The sequence below is a fragment of the Salvelinus fontinalis genome, chromosome 32 (genome assembly GCF_029448725.1).
Source record: "Salvelinus fontinalis isolate EN_2023a chromosome 32, ASM2944872v1, whole genome shotgun sequence".
NCBI classification, from domain to species: domain Eukaryota; kingdom Metazoa; phylum Chordata; class Actinopteri; order Salmoniformes; family Salmonidae; genus Salvelinus; species Salvelinus fontinalis.
Genome location: NC_074696.1, coordinates 17748231 through 17764055, shown reverse-complemented (window position 1 = coordinate 17764055; position 15825 = coordinate 17748231). Strand labels below are relative to the sequence as shown.

At 42.1% G+C, this 15825-nt stretch overlaps 1 protein-coding gene across 1 annotated transcript in view; it reads left to right on the top strand.

The window, feature by feature from the left end:
* The window catches only part of LOC129830816 (polypeptide N-acetylgalactosaminyltransferase 12-like), a 31724-nt gene extending 24593 nt beyond the window's left edge, over window positions 1-7131 (top strand). The window contains exons 7-10 of the mRNA XM_055893567.1: window positions 2145-2276; window positions 2548-2661; window positions 3454-3612; window positions 5276-7131. Of these exons, the coding sequence (XP_055749542.1) occupies window positions 2145-2276; window positions 2548-2661; window positions 3454-3612; window positions 5276-5416 (546 nt within the window). The 3' untranslated portion in view covers window positions 5417-7131. The remainder of the gene's footprint in view (window positions 1-2144; window positions 2277-2547; window positions 2662-3453; window positions 3613-5275) is intronic.
* The last annotated feature ends 8694 nt before the right edge of the window (window positions 7132-15825 follow it).

Here is a 15825-nt window from a genome sequence, read left to right as displayed (position 1 = left end):
TCTTGTTTCCTCTGTCTTTTTCTGACCCACTATCGCTTTGTCTTTCTCTTCCTCTGCCACAACATCTCTCTGTGTTTCTCTCTCTTTCTCTCTTTCTTTCTCTCTCTCTCTCATTCTCTTTCACTGTCTCTCTCCAATATTCTTATCTCCCTCTCTGCTCTATGTTTGTCTCTTCCTCTGCCACAACATCTCTCTGTGTTTCTCTCTCTTTCTCTAGCTCTCTCTCTCTCTTTCTCTCTTTCTTTCTCTCTCTCTCTCATTCTCTTTCACTGTCTCTCTCCAATATTCTTATCTCCCTCTCTGCTCTATGTTTGTTGGAGGTTTACTAACAGAAGTCAAATGTATTAGAACATATTCTGCCTGTTATTCAGATGAAGGGGAATATTCCATTCTGCCCTTTTCAGTAGTACACAATCTGAGAGACAATCCCTCTCAAGAATCTAGTGACTCTTGTTGATAAAGCTTTTGTCAAGCAATGTGATGTTGTTTTCTAATATCTCTCAGTAGGTACTTGTTGTTTCCTGTTCAACTTTTAATTCACTCCAGTTGAAATCTGCCTATTACTACTTATAGCAGAAGTGAGTAGGGTTGCAAAATTTCAGTACTTTACCAAAATCCTTGGTTTTCCAGAAATTCAGGTTGGAGGGTTCCCAGATGTCCTGCTTATTCCCCTCATGCTAATCCCCCCCCCCCCTTCTCCCCGTGACTGTTCACTTCCTTCTGTTGGGTCTAAATAAATTGATGAGCAACCAATTAGAGCTGTGTTCAGGCGTGCCGCTCGCATCCATCATCCTGTGGCATTGCTCACCCCCCTCCAACAGGGGCTTGACTCCAAACAGATGTTCCTCTGTGGACCGTAGCTCACACCTAACAACCCCTCTGGAGAGGGAAAGCACAGTAAACCACCACGCAGAAATAAAGAAATGCTGATGATGATATTAGAATGCTGTGGATAGTAGAGTTTATTTGCTTTAAAGGGATAAATCACACACAATTTTTTTTTTGTAATGTTTTATTTTATTAGTCCACTTTATTAGTCCATGTTTTATTTTATTAGTCCACTGTTAATACAATCCCCCAAAATGTTGCATGTCAGCTGTCAAGTTTTCAAGATACAGAGCAGTAGAGAGCACACCCTGTGATGATTATGTTTTGAGTAAACTATCCTTTTAATAGTGACCAGGATGCAGTGGTGGAAGGCAGGTGGAAGGGATTATGTGTGATTTGGGGTTTTGTGCAACAGAAGAGGAGTGTAATGCAAAAGTCTGTTTTTGTAATGTGTCAATGTACTGTATGTGATGGGTTTGTGATGTGTGTGTAACGGTCCTGACCTGTTTTATGTTGTTTTTGTATGTGTTTATGGTCAGGGCGTGTGTTTTGGGTGGGCAGTCTATGTTTTCTGTTTCTATGTTGGTTTTGGGTTGCCTGGTATGGCTCTTAATTAGAGGCAGGTGGTTTGCGTTTTCCTCTAATTAAGAGTCATATTTAGGTAGGTTGTTCTCACTGTTTGTTTGTGGGTGATTGTCTTCCGTATCTGTGTTATGTTTGCACCATACGGGACTGTTTGGATGTTCGTTTCGTTTGTCCGTGAGTTTTACGTTTTAGTTAAGTAAGTTCATGTTCATGTTTTTTCGTCTACGTCGTTTTCTTGTTTTGTAATTTTGAAAGTGTTTTGTTTTTCGTGTTGCCATCGTCGTTAATAATAAAGAGATGGCTTATTTCCCGAATGCTGCATTTTGGTCTGATGATCCTTCTCTCCTCTCCTCGTCCGAGGATGAGGAGAACGACAGCCCTTACAGTGTGTGTGTGTGAGAGAGAGAGATGTAAAAATTTTGAAAAACCATATATGGTGCTGTTGTCTGTCATTGCAGCATTGGCTCAAAATAAATACCCTTTTATGATACACAGTCCTTCTAATAAGATGTTTACATTTCAGGTAAAGAATATGTTCTGTCTTAGCCTGAAATCCAGAAGCTGTTTTGCTAACATTCTACTCTGTGTCATGTTTAGCATGGCAAGGAGTGGAATGATAACTCAAACAGACTGGTACCCAGGCTAGTCCTGTCTATGCTTATAGAATACTCTAGTCCATAGATTGGAAAGAAATGTGGAACTAAAGTTTCTTGTGCCGTTGTTGTTGTCAGGAGGCCTTTGGGGATGTGACAGACAGGAGGAAGCTCAGGACCCAGTTAGGATGTAACGACTTCAAGTGGTACCTGGAGAACATCTATCCTGATATCCACGTTCCTGAGGACAGGCCTGGGACATTTGGAATGGTGAGGAGAATGCGGCAATTTTGACTCCAGGGACGCATTCATTGGGCAAACGGAAACCGACCGAAACTACCTGAACTTGTCCTATAAGAAAAGCTTGTTATCGTTTACCTATATGACAGTGTGCCTTAATGAACCTCACATTGGCACCACTGGAACCTTTTTTATTAAAGGGATAGTGCACTCAAATGTCAGTTACCATAGACAATGTTGAACTTCCTCTTGACTCCCCATACTCATATTTGTACTATACCAATGAGTTGTTTCCCTCTAGCTGAAGAACAGAGGCATGTCCAGCTACTGCTTTGACTACAATCCTCCTGACGACCATAACCTGGTGGGCCACCCAATCATCCTCTACCCCTGTCATGGCATGGGACAAAACCAGGTAGTTATAACTCCATCTTTACTCTCCTTGTCCTTCATTTAAAACCAGGTAGTTATAACTCCATCTTTACTCTCCTTGTCCTTAATTTAAAACCAGGTAGTTATAACTCCATCTTTACTCTCCTTGTCCTTCATTTAAAACCAGGTAGTTATAACTCCATCTTTACTCTCCTTGTCCTTAATTTAAAACCAGGTAGTTATAACTCCATCTTTACTCTCCTTGTCCTTCATTTAAAACCAGGTAGTTATAACTCCATCTTACTCTCCATGTCCAACATTAAGTAGTGGTCCATACACTGGTGTGCTAGCATACAGCTGTCATGGTAAACAATGCTCACAGGGATTTCATGGCTTAGTGGTTATTTGGCTTTTGATTGGGCCTGGCAGACAGCATGTGGATAGTGGAAAGAGTGTTTGTCTCATGGCTTCAGATGATAATTTAAGTTGACAAGTATAAAATTGCTTTGTGAATTTGGACTGAAAGGATAGTGATGAAAGCAGTTACCATCACGCTCAACCTTAAACTTAAATAGTCTTTGTTTGGTACGTTGAACCAATAAAACATCATTTTTGCACCCAAAGGATAAAAAGAGAGTATTGTACAAAAGTGATATCCAGTGTGGGCTACATTGAGCCCCTTAAAAGTTGGCATTGTTATTTCAGCACCCCTCTGTGTATCCACTGCGATGCCTTACTTTGTACTGGCAACTGAAATGGACACGACAAAACTCACACTACACTGCCCAGATTGCCCACACTCTGCTGGTCTCACCCTGCGTCTCTCCTGCTGCAGTTCTTTGAGTACTCCAGTAAGAGAAGTGAGATCCGCTATAACACCAGGGACCCAGCAGGGTGCGCTGTGGGGGACGCCGTCTCCACCTACCTGACTGTGCACCTGTGCAAGAATCCCCGGCAGCCTGTGCCACAGGACCAGAAGTTTGTCCTCAGAGAGGTGAGGGGGAAAGGGACTATGCGTCCTAAATGGTAACCTATTCCCTATATATGAGGGCCCTGGTCAAAATGGCACCCTATTTTCTACACTGTTTAGACAATAGGGTATCATTTGGGACGCAGCCAAGAGCTTGTCTTCAAGTGAATGAGGTGGTTGGGGAGGATGGGATGGAGGTGGGGAGGGGAAGTATGGGAATTTTTGGAGGGAAATGCAGACTTTAACGACAAGGAAGTGGGACAGGAAAACAGGGAGCAGAGGAAGTGGTTTGGGGGGAGGGTTGGGAATAGTGGAGGTTTTGGTAGCAGAAAGAAGGTGGGGGATAGTGTGAGACTGTGGGCCAGAAATGAAAAGGGTGGCTTAGAAAGAGGGACAGTGGTGGCTCGTGGGCTGAGATATACGAGGACAGGCTCATTGTAATGGAATCAATGTAAGGGTATCAAACACATGGAAACCATATGTTTGATGTGTTTGATACCATTCCATTCAGCCATTACAATGAACCAGTACTCCTATATCTCCGCCCACCACCCTCCTCTGAAGAGGGTAGAGAAAAGAGAGTGGAGTGCGAAGTGGAACACCCAGAGGAACACACATGGACCTATACAGTAAGTGTGTAGCTAAATGCTGGTATGTTGCTTTTCACTAATCACTCTTGTGTTCTGTGTGTGTGACGTTGAGCTTCTTGTCGGAGTGGCCTCGAGGCCTTCAGAGCATGCTCAAAGGAAATCTTTGACAAACACTGACATTAAGCCCTCCCCTCTCAGCTCTCATCTCTCTCGTTCTCTCTCTCAGCGATATCTCTCTCTCCTTCACAGTTCTCAAATTTTCACACTGTCAGTGCTCTCTCAGCATTCTCATAAAATTTCTCTCTCTCTCTCACCCACCAGTGCCTTAGCCTCCACAGACTCCAACTCCCCTCAGATACAGAATCATCCGGGTATCACTTTAGTAAATCAAATCCCCATAGTCTTTCTATGGAGTAGAGGTCACATAATCTAATAATGTCTTTTGGATAGCTTTGATGTAGCAGTTTGTACATAATGGATCATAGAACATTGAGGTAGCCTATTGTCTGGGTGTGCATACTTGGTTGTTTAGTATACAGTATGTGTTCAGTGTAGCCATCTTAATAGCTGGAGCTAAAGCATTCTATCTAAATGGAAATTGAGAGAGGGAGGGAGGATGGAAGAGGTAGGAAGAGAGGGATAGAGGGAGAGGATGGAAGAGAGGGAGAGAGAGCAAGCGACAGAAGGCGGAGGGACAATTTCTTGGCCCTCTCCATATTCAAACATGAGGATTTCAATGTACTGGGATATTGCTGTTTTCACACTGCACTGCTCCCCTCTCTGTCATGTCTGTAGTCTCTTGTGTTCCTGGATGTAGTCTACACACCAGTGGTTCACAACTCCACTCCTCCAGGGCTGTATGCAGTCCTACTGCTGTTAATATCCCTTTGGTGCTCATTTATCATTGAGTGCACACACTTGGTTGCTCAGGTAGATATTAGCTGGTTAGAAGGCAAGGATGAAGATCAGCATTAGGTAACAGGCCTGAAGGACTACTCTATACTAGTGGTTCATTTGGTCTGTCTTGTAAAAGAGAGTGTATTTCAATAACCTGTATGAATAAAGATGACATGTTATAAATAACTCTTCTCCAATAGGATGGCACCCTTTACCACATGATGACCGAGAAGTGTGTCCAGGCCGTGGACAAGACGGGCAATGGCAGCCGTGCCCCCGCCCTGCGGCCCTGCTCGAACCACGCCAACCAGAAGTGGTTCTTTGAGGAGAGGGGGGCATAATGGAGCGAGCCAGACGAAATCTCTAACACTGGGGAGGAGGGCCAACCAAACCCATATCCTGTAGTTGAGGGAGAGGGCTGGAGGCCCCAAGACCCATACTCAGGTCCAGTGTCCCTATGCTGTGGAGATAGCCTGGGTCGCATTCACTAGGAACTAAACAGAAAAACACTTGCCGAAACGGGGAGGTACTAATTGAATTAGTGCAATTGGAATCACTTGTTTTTGTTTTCTATTGCACACTGTTTTGAATCGTTGTGCCCTAATGAATATTACCCAAGTCAGGCGAAGGAGGAACCGCTATCTTACCTCCTGTATCTATGCACAACGTGTACTTGCTCGACAACGTTTGATATTTGATATTAACACATACCACATATCTGCTTCTCCAATCTTTTTATTAAATCTTTTTAACATTGTTTGGGTTTTCAAACACAATTTTACATCCAGTGTATAGTGTGGGATTTAATGACAACCGTTGCAATTGTTCATGGTGTTATTTACATTTACATTTAAGTTATTTAGCAGACGCTCTTATCCACAGTGATTTACAGTACAGTAAGTTATTTTTTTCTTGTTTTTCATTGGTTAAGGGCTGTGTCCAGTCACTTCAATGGGGTAACACCCATTTGAGGATGAGGGGTACACCCATAGAGAATGATAGAGGCCTCAAAAGGTCGTATTTGCATGGGCAACACCATTGAGGGCTTCCACCATTTTAATGCAGTCAACTGGGTGGGACTTCCAACTTCATTGGCTGTTCCCTCCTGGTGACCCTGTTGGATTCATGTCATCAGGAGGGAACAGCAAATAGTTAAGAAGGAAATGTACTACTTAAAAATGGAGATTGCCTTAATGGCATCCCCACACCTAGAAGCTATAATGGCACAGATACAAAGACGAGTTCTCTGTCTATCTCTATGGGTGCACCATGGTTCATACCACCGATCTGTATATCTGACTGAAATCTACTCCTACTTTTTATTCTCACTTTCATCGTTTTCCATCTCTCATTCTCTTGAACCCAGGACCACTTTGCCCCTGGTGGTGGATGTTTTTGGCATTGCAGTGTTCTTGCAGCTGGATATCTCAGACTCAACCTCTAGAGGGCGCCAAAGCTTCCATCTTGTGTGCTGATCTTTTTCCCACTCCAACCAATATGTTCTCAGCTCAGTGACGTGTGTGCATGGTTCATTTTTATTAGTGATTCATTTACGTCTGTCCCTCATTTTAAGGTCAACCCTGTTTTGTGAACAGAACTCTTGTTTTAATATGGTGAAACTATTACCTTTTTTGATCATCTAATTGTCAAATCATAGAGTAAAAAGCTGCTTCTACTCTTTTTGGCCATTTTCTAGTGTTTTGTGGTGGAAAACTGAGTGGGTAGATTATAGAATGTCAACCCTGTTGCCCATAGATCTTTATTTATTTTTATCTTGCATTCAATTGTCACTCCCTGTTGCACAGAACAAGCTTTCATTCCCCCTGTCACAACAGGATTGATGGTGATTTAAGAAGAAATCGTTAACCTTGTTACGGTCAACCCTGTTCCTTTATTTGCCACTGAATAGGCACTTACTATAGTCATTTTTTTATTTAACCACTTAAGATGGGAAAACGTGTGTTTTATGAAGTTGAACATGTGCTCTTTAGGTGAAATCAAAAGGTTCCGAATTGGTGGAATGACCCAAAACTACACACACATATATATATATATATATATATATATATATATATATATATATATATATATACTGTGTCTGTTAATTTCATTACATTCATGTTAATTTAAAATTATATATTTACTCAGTTTGTTTACTTACTTATGAATCATTGTTAATGTCAGAAAGGATTAATATTGTTATTAATTGAGAAATTAGTAAAAAAATCCACTTGACTCTATTTCCTGCAACTGCAACAACAAATAGGACAGCGATTGTTGGCAATGAGTAAGAAACATTCCTTTAGGCCGTCAATTGTGCGATTTTACCCCGAAACACTCCCTTACCTGATGCAAAAAGAGATATCAAAAAAGATTTAAGGACAAAATATACCACTTATTCCCTACAGTTATAGTGCATAAGGTGTCAAAAGTTATAGCCTATGTGTATGAAAGATTGATATCTTATGCAAGGAGGTTGTGACCGATTGTGGATGTATTGATCCCTATTTAGCCTAGTAGTGTGGATGTGTGGTCACATAGTCATTGCATTTTTGGTGGATGTTGGGTACACAGTGGTGACACACACCCACACACATACAGTATCTTTCTGACAGATCATAGAATAGGGCGGCGCTTCTCTATCATCGTACGTCCTAAAGTGGGATGTTCTGCAAGCTGTCCAGATGTTCTCTGTCTGTATGGGACACAGTACTCTGGATGCCTCCCACATGACTCCCTATTCCCTATGTTGTACACTACTTTTGATCAGGGCCTATAGGGGACACAACCTCTGTTAAGTAACTTCTTCCACTTTCACATACTATATATGCACTATGCAATTCTGTTTTGTTTCTCTTCACAGTGTTCTATGACATGTACAGTATCAGTCAAAAGTTTGGACACACCTACTCATTCAAGTGTTTTTCTTTATTTTTAATATTTTCTACATTGTATAATAATAGGGAAGACATCAAAACTATGAAATAACACATGGAATCATTTAGTAAACAAAAAAGTTAAACAAATAAAAATATATTTAATTTTTTTAGATTTTTCAACGTAGCCACCCTTTGCCTTGATGACAGCTTTGCACACTCTTGGCATTCTCTCAACCAGCTTCATGAGGTAGTCACCTGGAATGCTTTTCCAACTGTCTTGAAGGAGTTCCCACATATGCTGAGCACTTGTTGACTGCTTTTACTTCACTCTGCGGTCCAACTCAACCCAAACCATCTTAATTGGGTTGAGGTTGGGGGATTGTGGAGGTCAGGTCATCTGATGCAGGACTCCATCACTCTCCTAAACAAATGATAGTCCCACTAAGCACAAACCAGATGGGATGGCATATCACTGCAGAATGCTGTGGTAGCCATGCTGGTTAAGTTTGCCTTGAACTCTCAATAAATCACAGACAGTGTCACCAGCAAAGCACCCCCACACCATCACACCTCCTTTTCCATGCTTCACACTGGGAACCACACATGCAGAGATCATCCGTTCACCTACTCTGGACAGATTTCCACCATTCTAATGTCCATTGCTCATGTTTCTTGGCCCAAGCACGTCTCTTCTTCTTATTGGTGGCTTTAGTAGTGATTTCTTTACAGGTATTCAACAATTAAGGCCTGATTTACACAGTCTCCTCTGAACAGTTGATGTTGAGATGCGTTTGTTACTTGAACTCTGTGAAGCATTTACTTGGGCTGGAAACTGAGGTACAGTTAACGCTAATGAACTCATCCTTTGCAGCAGAGGTATCTCTTTTCCTGTGGCGGTCCACAGGTAAGCCAGTTTCATCATAGCACTTGATGGTTTTTGTGACTGCACTTGAAGAAACTTTCACAAAGTTCTTGACATTTTCCGTATTGACTGACCTTCATGTCTTAAAGTAACGATGGACTTGTCGTTTCTCTTTGCTTATTTGATCTGTTCTTGCCATAATATGGACTTGGTATTTTACCAAATAGGGCTTTCTTCTGTATACCACCCCTACCTTGTCACAACACAACTGATTGGCTCAAACGCATTAGAAGGAAAGAAATTCCACAAATTATCTTTTAACAAGGCACACCTGTTAATTGAAATGCATTCCAGGTGACTACCTCATGAAGCTGGTTGAGAGAATGTCAAGAGTGTGCAAAGCTGTCATCAAGGCAAAGGGCGGCTACTTTAAAGAATCTCAAAAATATATTTTGATTTGTTTTAACACTTATTTGTTTACTACATGATTCCATATGTGTTATTTCATAATTCTTTATGTCTTCACTATTATTTTACAATGTAGAAAAAAGTAAAAATAAAGGAAACCCCTTGAATGAGTAGCTGTGTCCAAGCATTTGACTGGTACTGTATATTTACTTGAGTTTCGCATTTTAAGATTGTTAAGATTTTGTCCCAATCCAAGTTGAAAGAATACTGTAAAATACTTCACTGTAAAGAGATTGGTCAATCAATATGCTGGATCCAATTTCATGTCACATGTATTTTTTTATGCTGTTCATCATTCCAAGTGGCCTTAACCATCATCAGAAAATGAAGGATTCATTTATTTATATATATATATATATATATATATATATATATATATATATATATATATATATATATATATATATATATATTTTGCTTGGAACTGTTCAACTGTTCGTTAACTGGAGTAGATTTGATGACACTAAGTGTTGGTGTTCATATTAAGGTACCATTTTCTATTCTTTAACTAAAATGTGTAATGTCTGAATAATAATACAAGGTAAAACTTTTAGGTAATTTCTTCTTGGTTGGTATGTCTTCACTTCAAAGCACATACATCAAACACCTGAAGTCTTTCCCCAAACCATACCATACCAGTACAGTATTGTACTCTGCTGTGGGCCGACGCACATGTAGGTATTCTCTAGTACTGTTCCTTTCAAAAACGTCTCTCCATTAAAAAAAAAGTAATATTTTATTTGAGTAACTACACATATAATTTCTATTTTTCATGTTTGTTCCCTTTGCCATATATGACTCATGCGCCCCAGTGATAGTAATATAGACTGATGCTGGTGGATCCATTCCAGTCATCCTCTTTCCGAGATGGAGTGAGAATAAGTGAGAGTTCTGTTCATTCTGTTCAAACCATATCTGATTGGTTTTAACACCAGCTGCTGTGTGAGATGGCAAAATGTCAAGCTCACGCCAAGTCCCTCTGTTCCCCCTGTGCCTCAGAAATGCCCTGCAGTCTTCCTCAATTACTCATTCATGAAGCTCCGCTGTTTGATATTTCATAGGGTGCCTGCGTGGGCCTCCTTTGTGTGGTGTCATCTGCCTAGGCTGGCTCTCTGGGGCGGTGAGTGGAGAGGAAGGGGATTAGAACCTTAGAGTTAGAGCTGTGTTCCCTGTCTCTCCTCTCACAGAAACACGGAAGGAAACTACGAACACATATTTAGCAGATGTTATTGCGGGTGTAGCGAAATGCTTGATCTAAAGGTAAAAGAATGGAATTAAGAAATATATAAATATTAGATTGAGCAATGTCGGAGTGGCAATGACTAATTTACAGTAGAATAGAATACAGTATATACATATGAGATGAGTAAAGCGGTATGTCAACATTATTAAAGTGCTTAGTGTTACAATATTGAAGTGGCCAGTGATTCCAAGTCTATGTATGGGCAGGGTTGCGTAACCGGGTGGAAGCCGTCTAGCTGTTTTTCAGTCTCTCAGTCCCAGCTTTGATGTACCTGTACTGACCTCGCCTTCTGGATGACAGCGGGGTGAACAGGCCGTGGCTTGGGTAGTTGATGTCCTTGATGATCTTTTTGGCCTTCCTGTGAAGGTGTCCTGGAGGGCAGGTTTATTGACCCTGGTGATGCGTTGGGCAGACCGCACCACCCTCTGGAGAGCCCTGCAGTTGCGGGCTGTGCAGTTCAAATCAAATCTTTTTTATTTATTTATTTATTTATTTATTTTTGATCCCCTTTTCTCCCCAATTTTCGTGGTATCCAATCGCTAGTAATTACTATCTTGTCTCATCGCTACGACTCCCGTACTGGCTCGGGAGAGACGAAGGTCGAAAGCCATGCGTCCTCCGAGGCACAACCCAACCAAGCCGCACTGCTTCTTTAACACAGCGCGCCTCCAACCCGGAAGCCAGCCGCACCAATGTGTCGGAGGAAACACCGTGCACCTGGCCCCCTTGGTTAGCGCGCACTGCGCCCAGCCCGCCACAGGAGTCGCTGGAGCGCGATGAGACAAGGAAATCCCTACCGGCCAAACCCTCCCTAACCCGGACGACGCTAGCCCAATTGTGCGTCGCCCCACGGACCTCCCGGTCGCGGCCGGCTGCGACAGAGCCTGGGGGCGAACGCTCAAATGAAATCTAATCAAACTTTATTTGTCACATGTGCCGAGTACAACAAGTGTAGACTTTACAGTGAAATGCTTACTTACAAGCCCTTAACCAACAGTGCAGTTCAAGAAGAAGAAAATATTTACCAAGTAGACTAAAATAAAAAGTAATAATAGAAAGTAACACAATAAGAATAACAATAACGAGGCTATATACAGGGGGTACCGGTACCGAGTCAGTTTGCAGGGGTACAGGTTAGTCGAGGTAATCTGTACATGTAAGTGGGGGCGAAGTGACTATGTATAGGTAACAAACAAACAGCGAGTAGCAGCAGTGCACAAAAGTCAATGTAAATTGACCGGTGGCGATTTTATGAATTGTTCGGCAATCTTATGGCTTGGGGGTAGAAGCTGTTGAGGAGCCTTTTGGTTCTAGACTTGGTGCTCCGGTACAACTTGCCGTGCGGTAACAGAGAAAGCAGTCTGAAACTTGGGTAACTGGAGTCTCTGACAATTTTATGGGCTTTCCTCAGACATGGCAGGAAGCTGGCAGGAAGCTTGGCCCCAGTGATGTACTGGGCTGTTCGCACTACCCTCTGTAGCGCCTTACGGTCAGATGCCGAGCAGTTGCCATACCAAGCGGTGATGCAACCAGTCAGGATGATCTCGATGGTGCAGCTGTAGAACCTTTTGAGAATCTGGGGACCCATGCCAAATTCTTTCAGTCTCCCGAGGGGGAAAAGGTTTTGTCGTGCCCTCTTCACAACTGTCTTGGTATGTTTGGACCATGATAGTTCGTTGGTGATGTGGACACCAAGGACCTTGAAACTCTCGACCCGCTCCACTACAGCGCCGTCGATCTTAATAGGGGCCTGTTCGGCCCGCCTTTTCCTGTAGTCCACGATCAGCTCAAGTTGGCCACGGAGAAGGAGAGCCCACAGTCCTTGGTAGAGGGACGCGTCGGTGGCACTGTTATCCTCAAAGCGGGGGAAGAAGGTGTTTAGCTTGCCCGGAAGCAAGACATCGGTGTCCGTGACGTGGCTGGTTTTGCCTTTGTAGTCCGTGATTGTCTGTAGATCCTGGCACATTCGTTTCATATCTGAGCCATTGAATTGCGACTCCACTTTGTCTCTGTACTGACGTTTTGCCTGTTTGATTGCCTTACGGCGGGAATAACTACACCATATTCCCAGTCACCTTGTCATGGTTAAATGCGGTGGTTCGTGCTTTCAGTTTTGTGTGAATGCTGCCATCTATCCACAGTTTCTGGTTTGGGTAGGTTTTAATAGTAACAGTGGGAACAACATCCTCTATACACTTCCTGATGAATTCAGTCACCGTATCCGTTTATTCGTCAATGTTATTCTCCGAGGCTACCCGAAACATGTCCCAGTCCGCGTGATCAAAACAATCTTGAACCATGGTTTCCGATTGGTTAGACCAGTGTTGAGTAGACCTGAGCACAGGTACTTCCTGTATGAGTTTCTGCCTGTAGGAGGGATATAATTGAGTCGTGATCAGATTGTCCGAAGGGAGGGCGGGGGAGGGTCTTGTAGGCATGTCTAAAAGTTGAGTAGCAGTGGTCCAATGTTTTCCCAGCGCGAGTACTACAGTTGATGTGTTGGTAGAACTTCGGTAGCCTTTTCCTCAGATTAGTGTTTTTTTAATCCCCAGCTACAATAAATGCGTCCTCAGGATATGTGGTTTCTAGTTTGCATAAAGTCCAGTGTAGTTCTTTGAGGGCCGTCGTAGTATCGGCTTGAGGGGGAGTATACTTGGCTGAAGAGAATTCTCTTGAGATGTAATACGGTGGGCATTTCATTATGAGGTATTCTTGGTCGGGTGAACAAAAGGACTTGAGTTTCTGTATGTTATCACAATCACACAATGAGTAGTTAATCATGAAACATACACCCCCGCCTTTCTTCTTCACAGAGAGTTCTTTATTCCTGTCTGCGCGATGTACTGAGATCCCAGCTGGCTGTATGGACAGGGACAGTATATGCCGAGAGAGCCATGTTTCCGTGAAACGGAGTATGTTACAATCCCTGATGCCTCTCTGGAAGGAGATCCTCGCCCTGAGCTTGTCTACTTTACTTTATTACCCAGAGACTGAACAGTAGCCAATAATATACTCAGAAGCGGTGGATGGAGTGCACGCCTCCTGAGTCGGACTAGAATTCCACTCCGCATACCTCTTCTCCGCCAGTGGTGTTTTGGAGCAGCCTCTGGAATAAGTTAAATTGCCCTGGGGGGTACAAACAAAGGGCCCAATTTGGTAAAGTCGTATTACTGGTCGTAATGCTGGTGAGTTACCACTGCTCTGATATCCTAAAAGTTATTTCCGGCTGTATATAATAACACAAAAAAATCTGGGCTAATAAGGTAAGAAATAACACACAAAAAAACAAAATACTGCAAAGTTTCTTAGGAGCTAGAAGCAGAGCTGCCATATCTGTCAGCACCATCTTACTACTGTCCAATGGCTGTTTCCTCGTCTACGCTGCCACTTGCCTCCGCCGCGCTATTCTTTCATTTAATTTCAGCTCACAAGGCTTGAGTCTGACCAGGAATGAATTTCAAGTTCTGCTTCTGATGAGAACTCTAAACTGCAATTCGGGTCTCGTGTGCAGTCCGGCAGTGTCAATTATGCATGTGGTTTGAATTTACGGCTACTTTGTGTGAAGTAAATACGCTAGGCTAAAGGCTACTATGCGACCACCAGTTTGTATAATATGTTATAATTATTTTTCTGCCAATCTACTGCCGCGCATGTTGTTTATTTCTTAGAATTGCGTTAGTGTGACATTGGGTTAAAATGTCATAATTTCCCAGGTCTTTTTATTTAAAAAATGTGGGAAATGTGAATAGTGGTCCCGGGACAATCCTGGATCCCGGTTACCGTTATGAATCCCTAATTTGTATCTCTTCTCTGAATGGAACCCTCTGATCTCATATAATTCTGGTTTCCCAGGGAACAAGGAAACAATGAAACAAAGTATTTGAAGCATGCAACATTTTAGGACTTCAAGAACTCTAAACAGAATTGTACACAAAATTGTAGACGGGGGAAATCCAATGGACTTTCTTGTGAAGAAGATTCAAGGTACATTTACAGTCATGAATCTGATAGCTGAGTGGGATGTTTTGTTTATGAAAACATTTATGGGTACAGTGAACTCTTGCTGATAAAATCAAATGACTATCGGAGCTAATGTTAGCTTGCTATTTATCTGGCCCTGAATACACATGCATCATGCTCTCAATTTGCCCTCAATACTCCCCCATCTCTCAATATAAGATTTTAAATAATATGCCTCTCTTTATTGTTTGTTTTAATATGTAGCCTTACTTATTTATATGTAGTATGTGCACTTACATTTATTTTATCATGGCCACTGAGTGTTTCAGTAATGTATTTTTATCCTTCTCTGTCTGACTAGAGTTGGATATCTCCAGGTATCATATGAGGGGACACTATAGGAAACTTGACTCTCCAAAGAATGATCCCACAGATGACTTTGCTGATAACATTATGGCTGCAGAGAGAGGTAAATTATATTGGCATTGTTACCCACAACAGATGTAGCCTACATATTGTAGCTACTGTAATTATTGTGATAGATAAATTACCTCTGGAAAAATAATACTTGTTCTGATACTCAATATTACTCTCATTTTAGCTGGTTTATCAAAAATGTTCATCACAGTGAAATGTTCAGTCAGAGTTCCCTTTGTGACATCACTGTTCTGGCCTGTGATGATACATGATGGTTACTCAGAGAACAGAGAAACCCACAAGGGAGTTATCTGCTCAAAGTAGCTGTTGAAACACTGTAGGTATGAGAACCTAAATGGTCATAAGCATGGATGCTCTGAGAAGGACTAAGGAAAAAAAGACAAATATTGTAGAAGAATCATCCGGTATGTTAACTTTTTATGCTACTAGTTATGTGACATGATGAAATGTCAACATATAAACGTGTTCATCAGATGATAGGATGACCTTGATGACATTTATAAAGGGAAGCTGGTGATTGAGCGGAATCAATCTTGGTAAAAGTACAGATAGACTCAAAGGATTTATCCAATCGATGCTGTTGGCTTGATGAAGACCATCATATTTTAGTGAACTGTAGTGCATCGAACGAATTTCCCACCTCTAGCTATGGAACAAAGTAGTGACATTTTTCACTCACTTCCACCCCTCAAAACACTCAATTTATTTCCATTTAGACTGACTTTTAGTGGCCATGCAGTCATGTTTTTTCTTTTCACTGAGTACATCACTGAGTACATTTTAGACCCATAATGGAACCTTGGAATTGAAAACTGCATGCTGTCTGTACAGGTTGCGATAGTCTCACAGACTGCCTGAAGGTGCAGTCAAAGACCATAGAGACAACCCCCTCCAGACTTA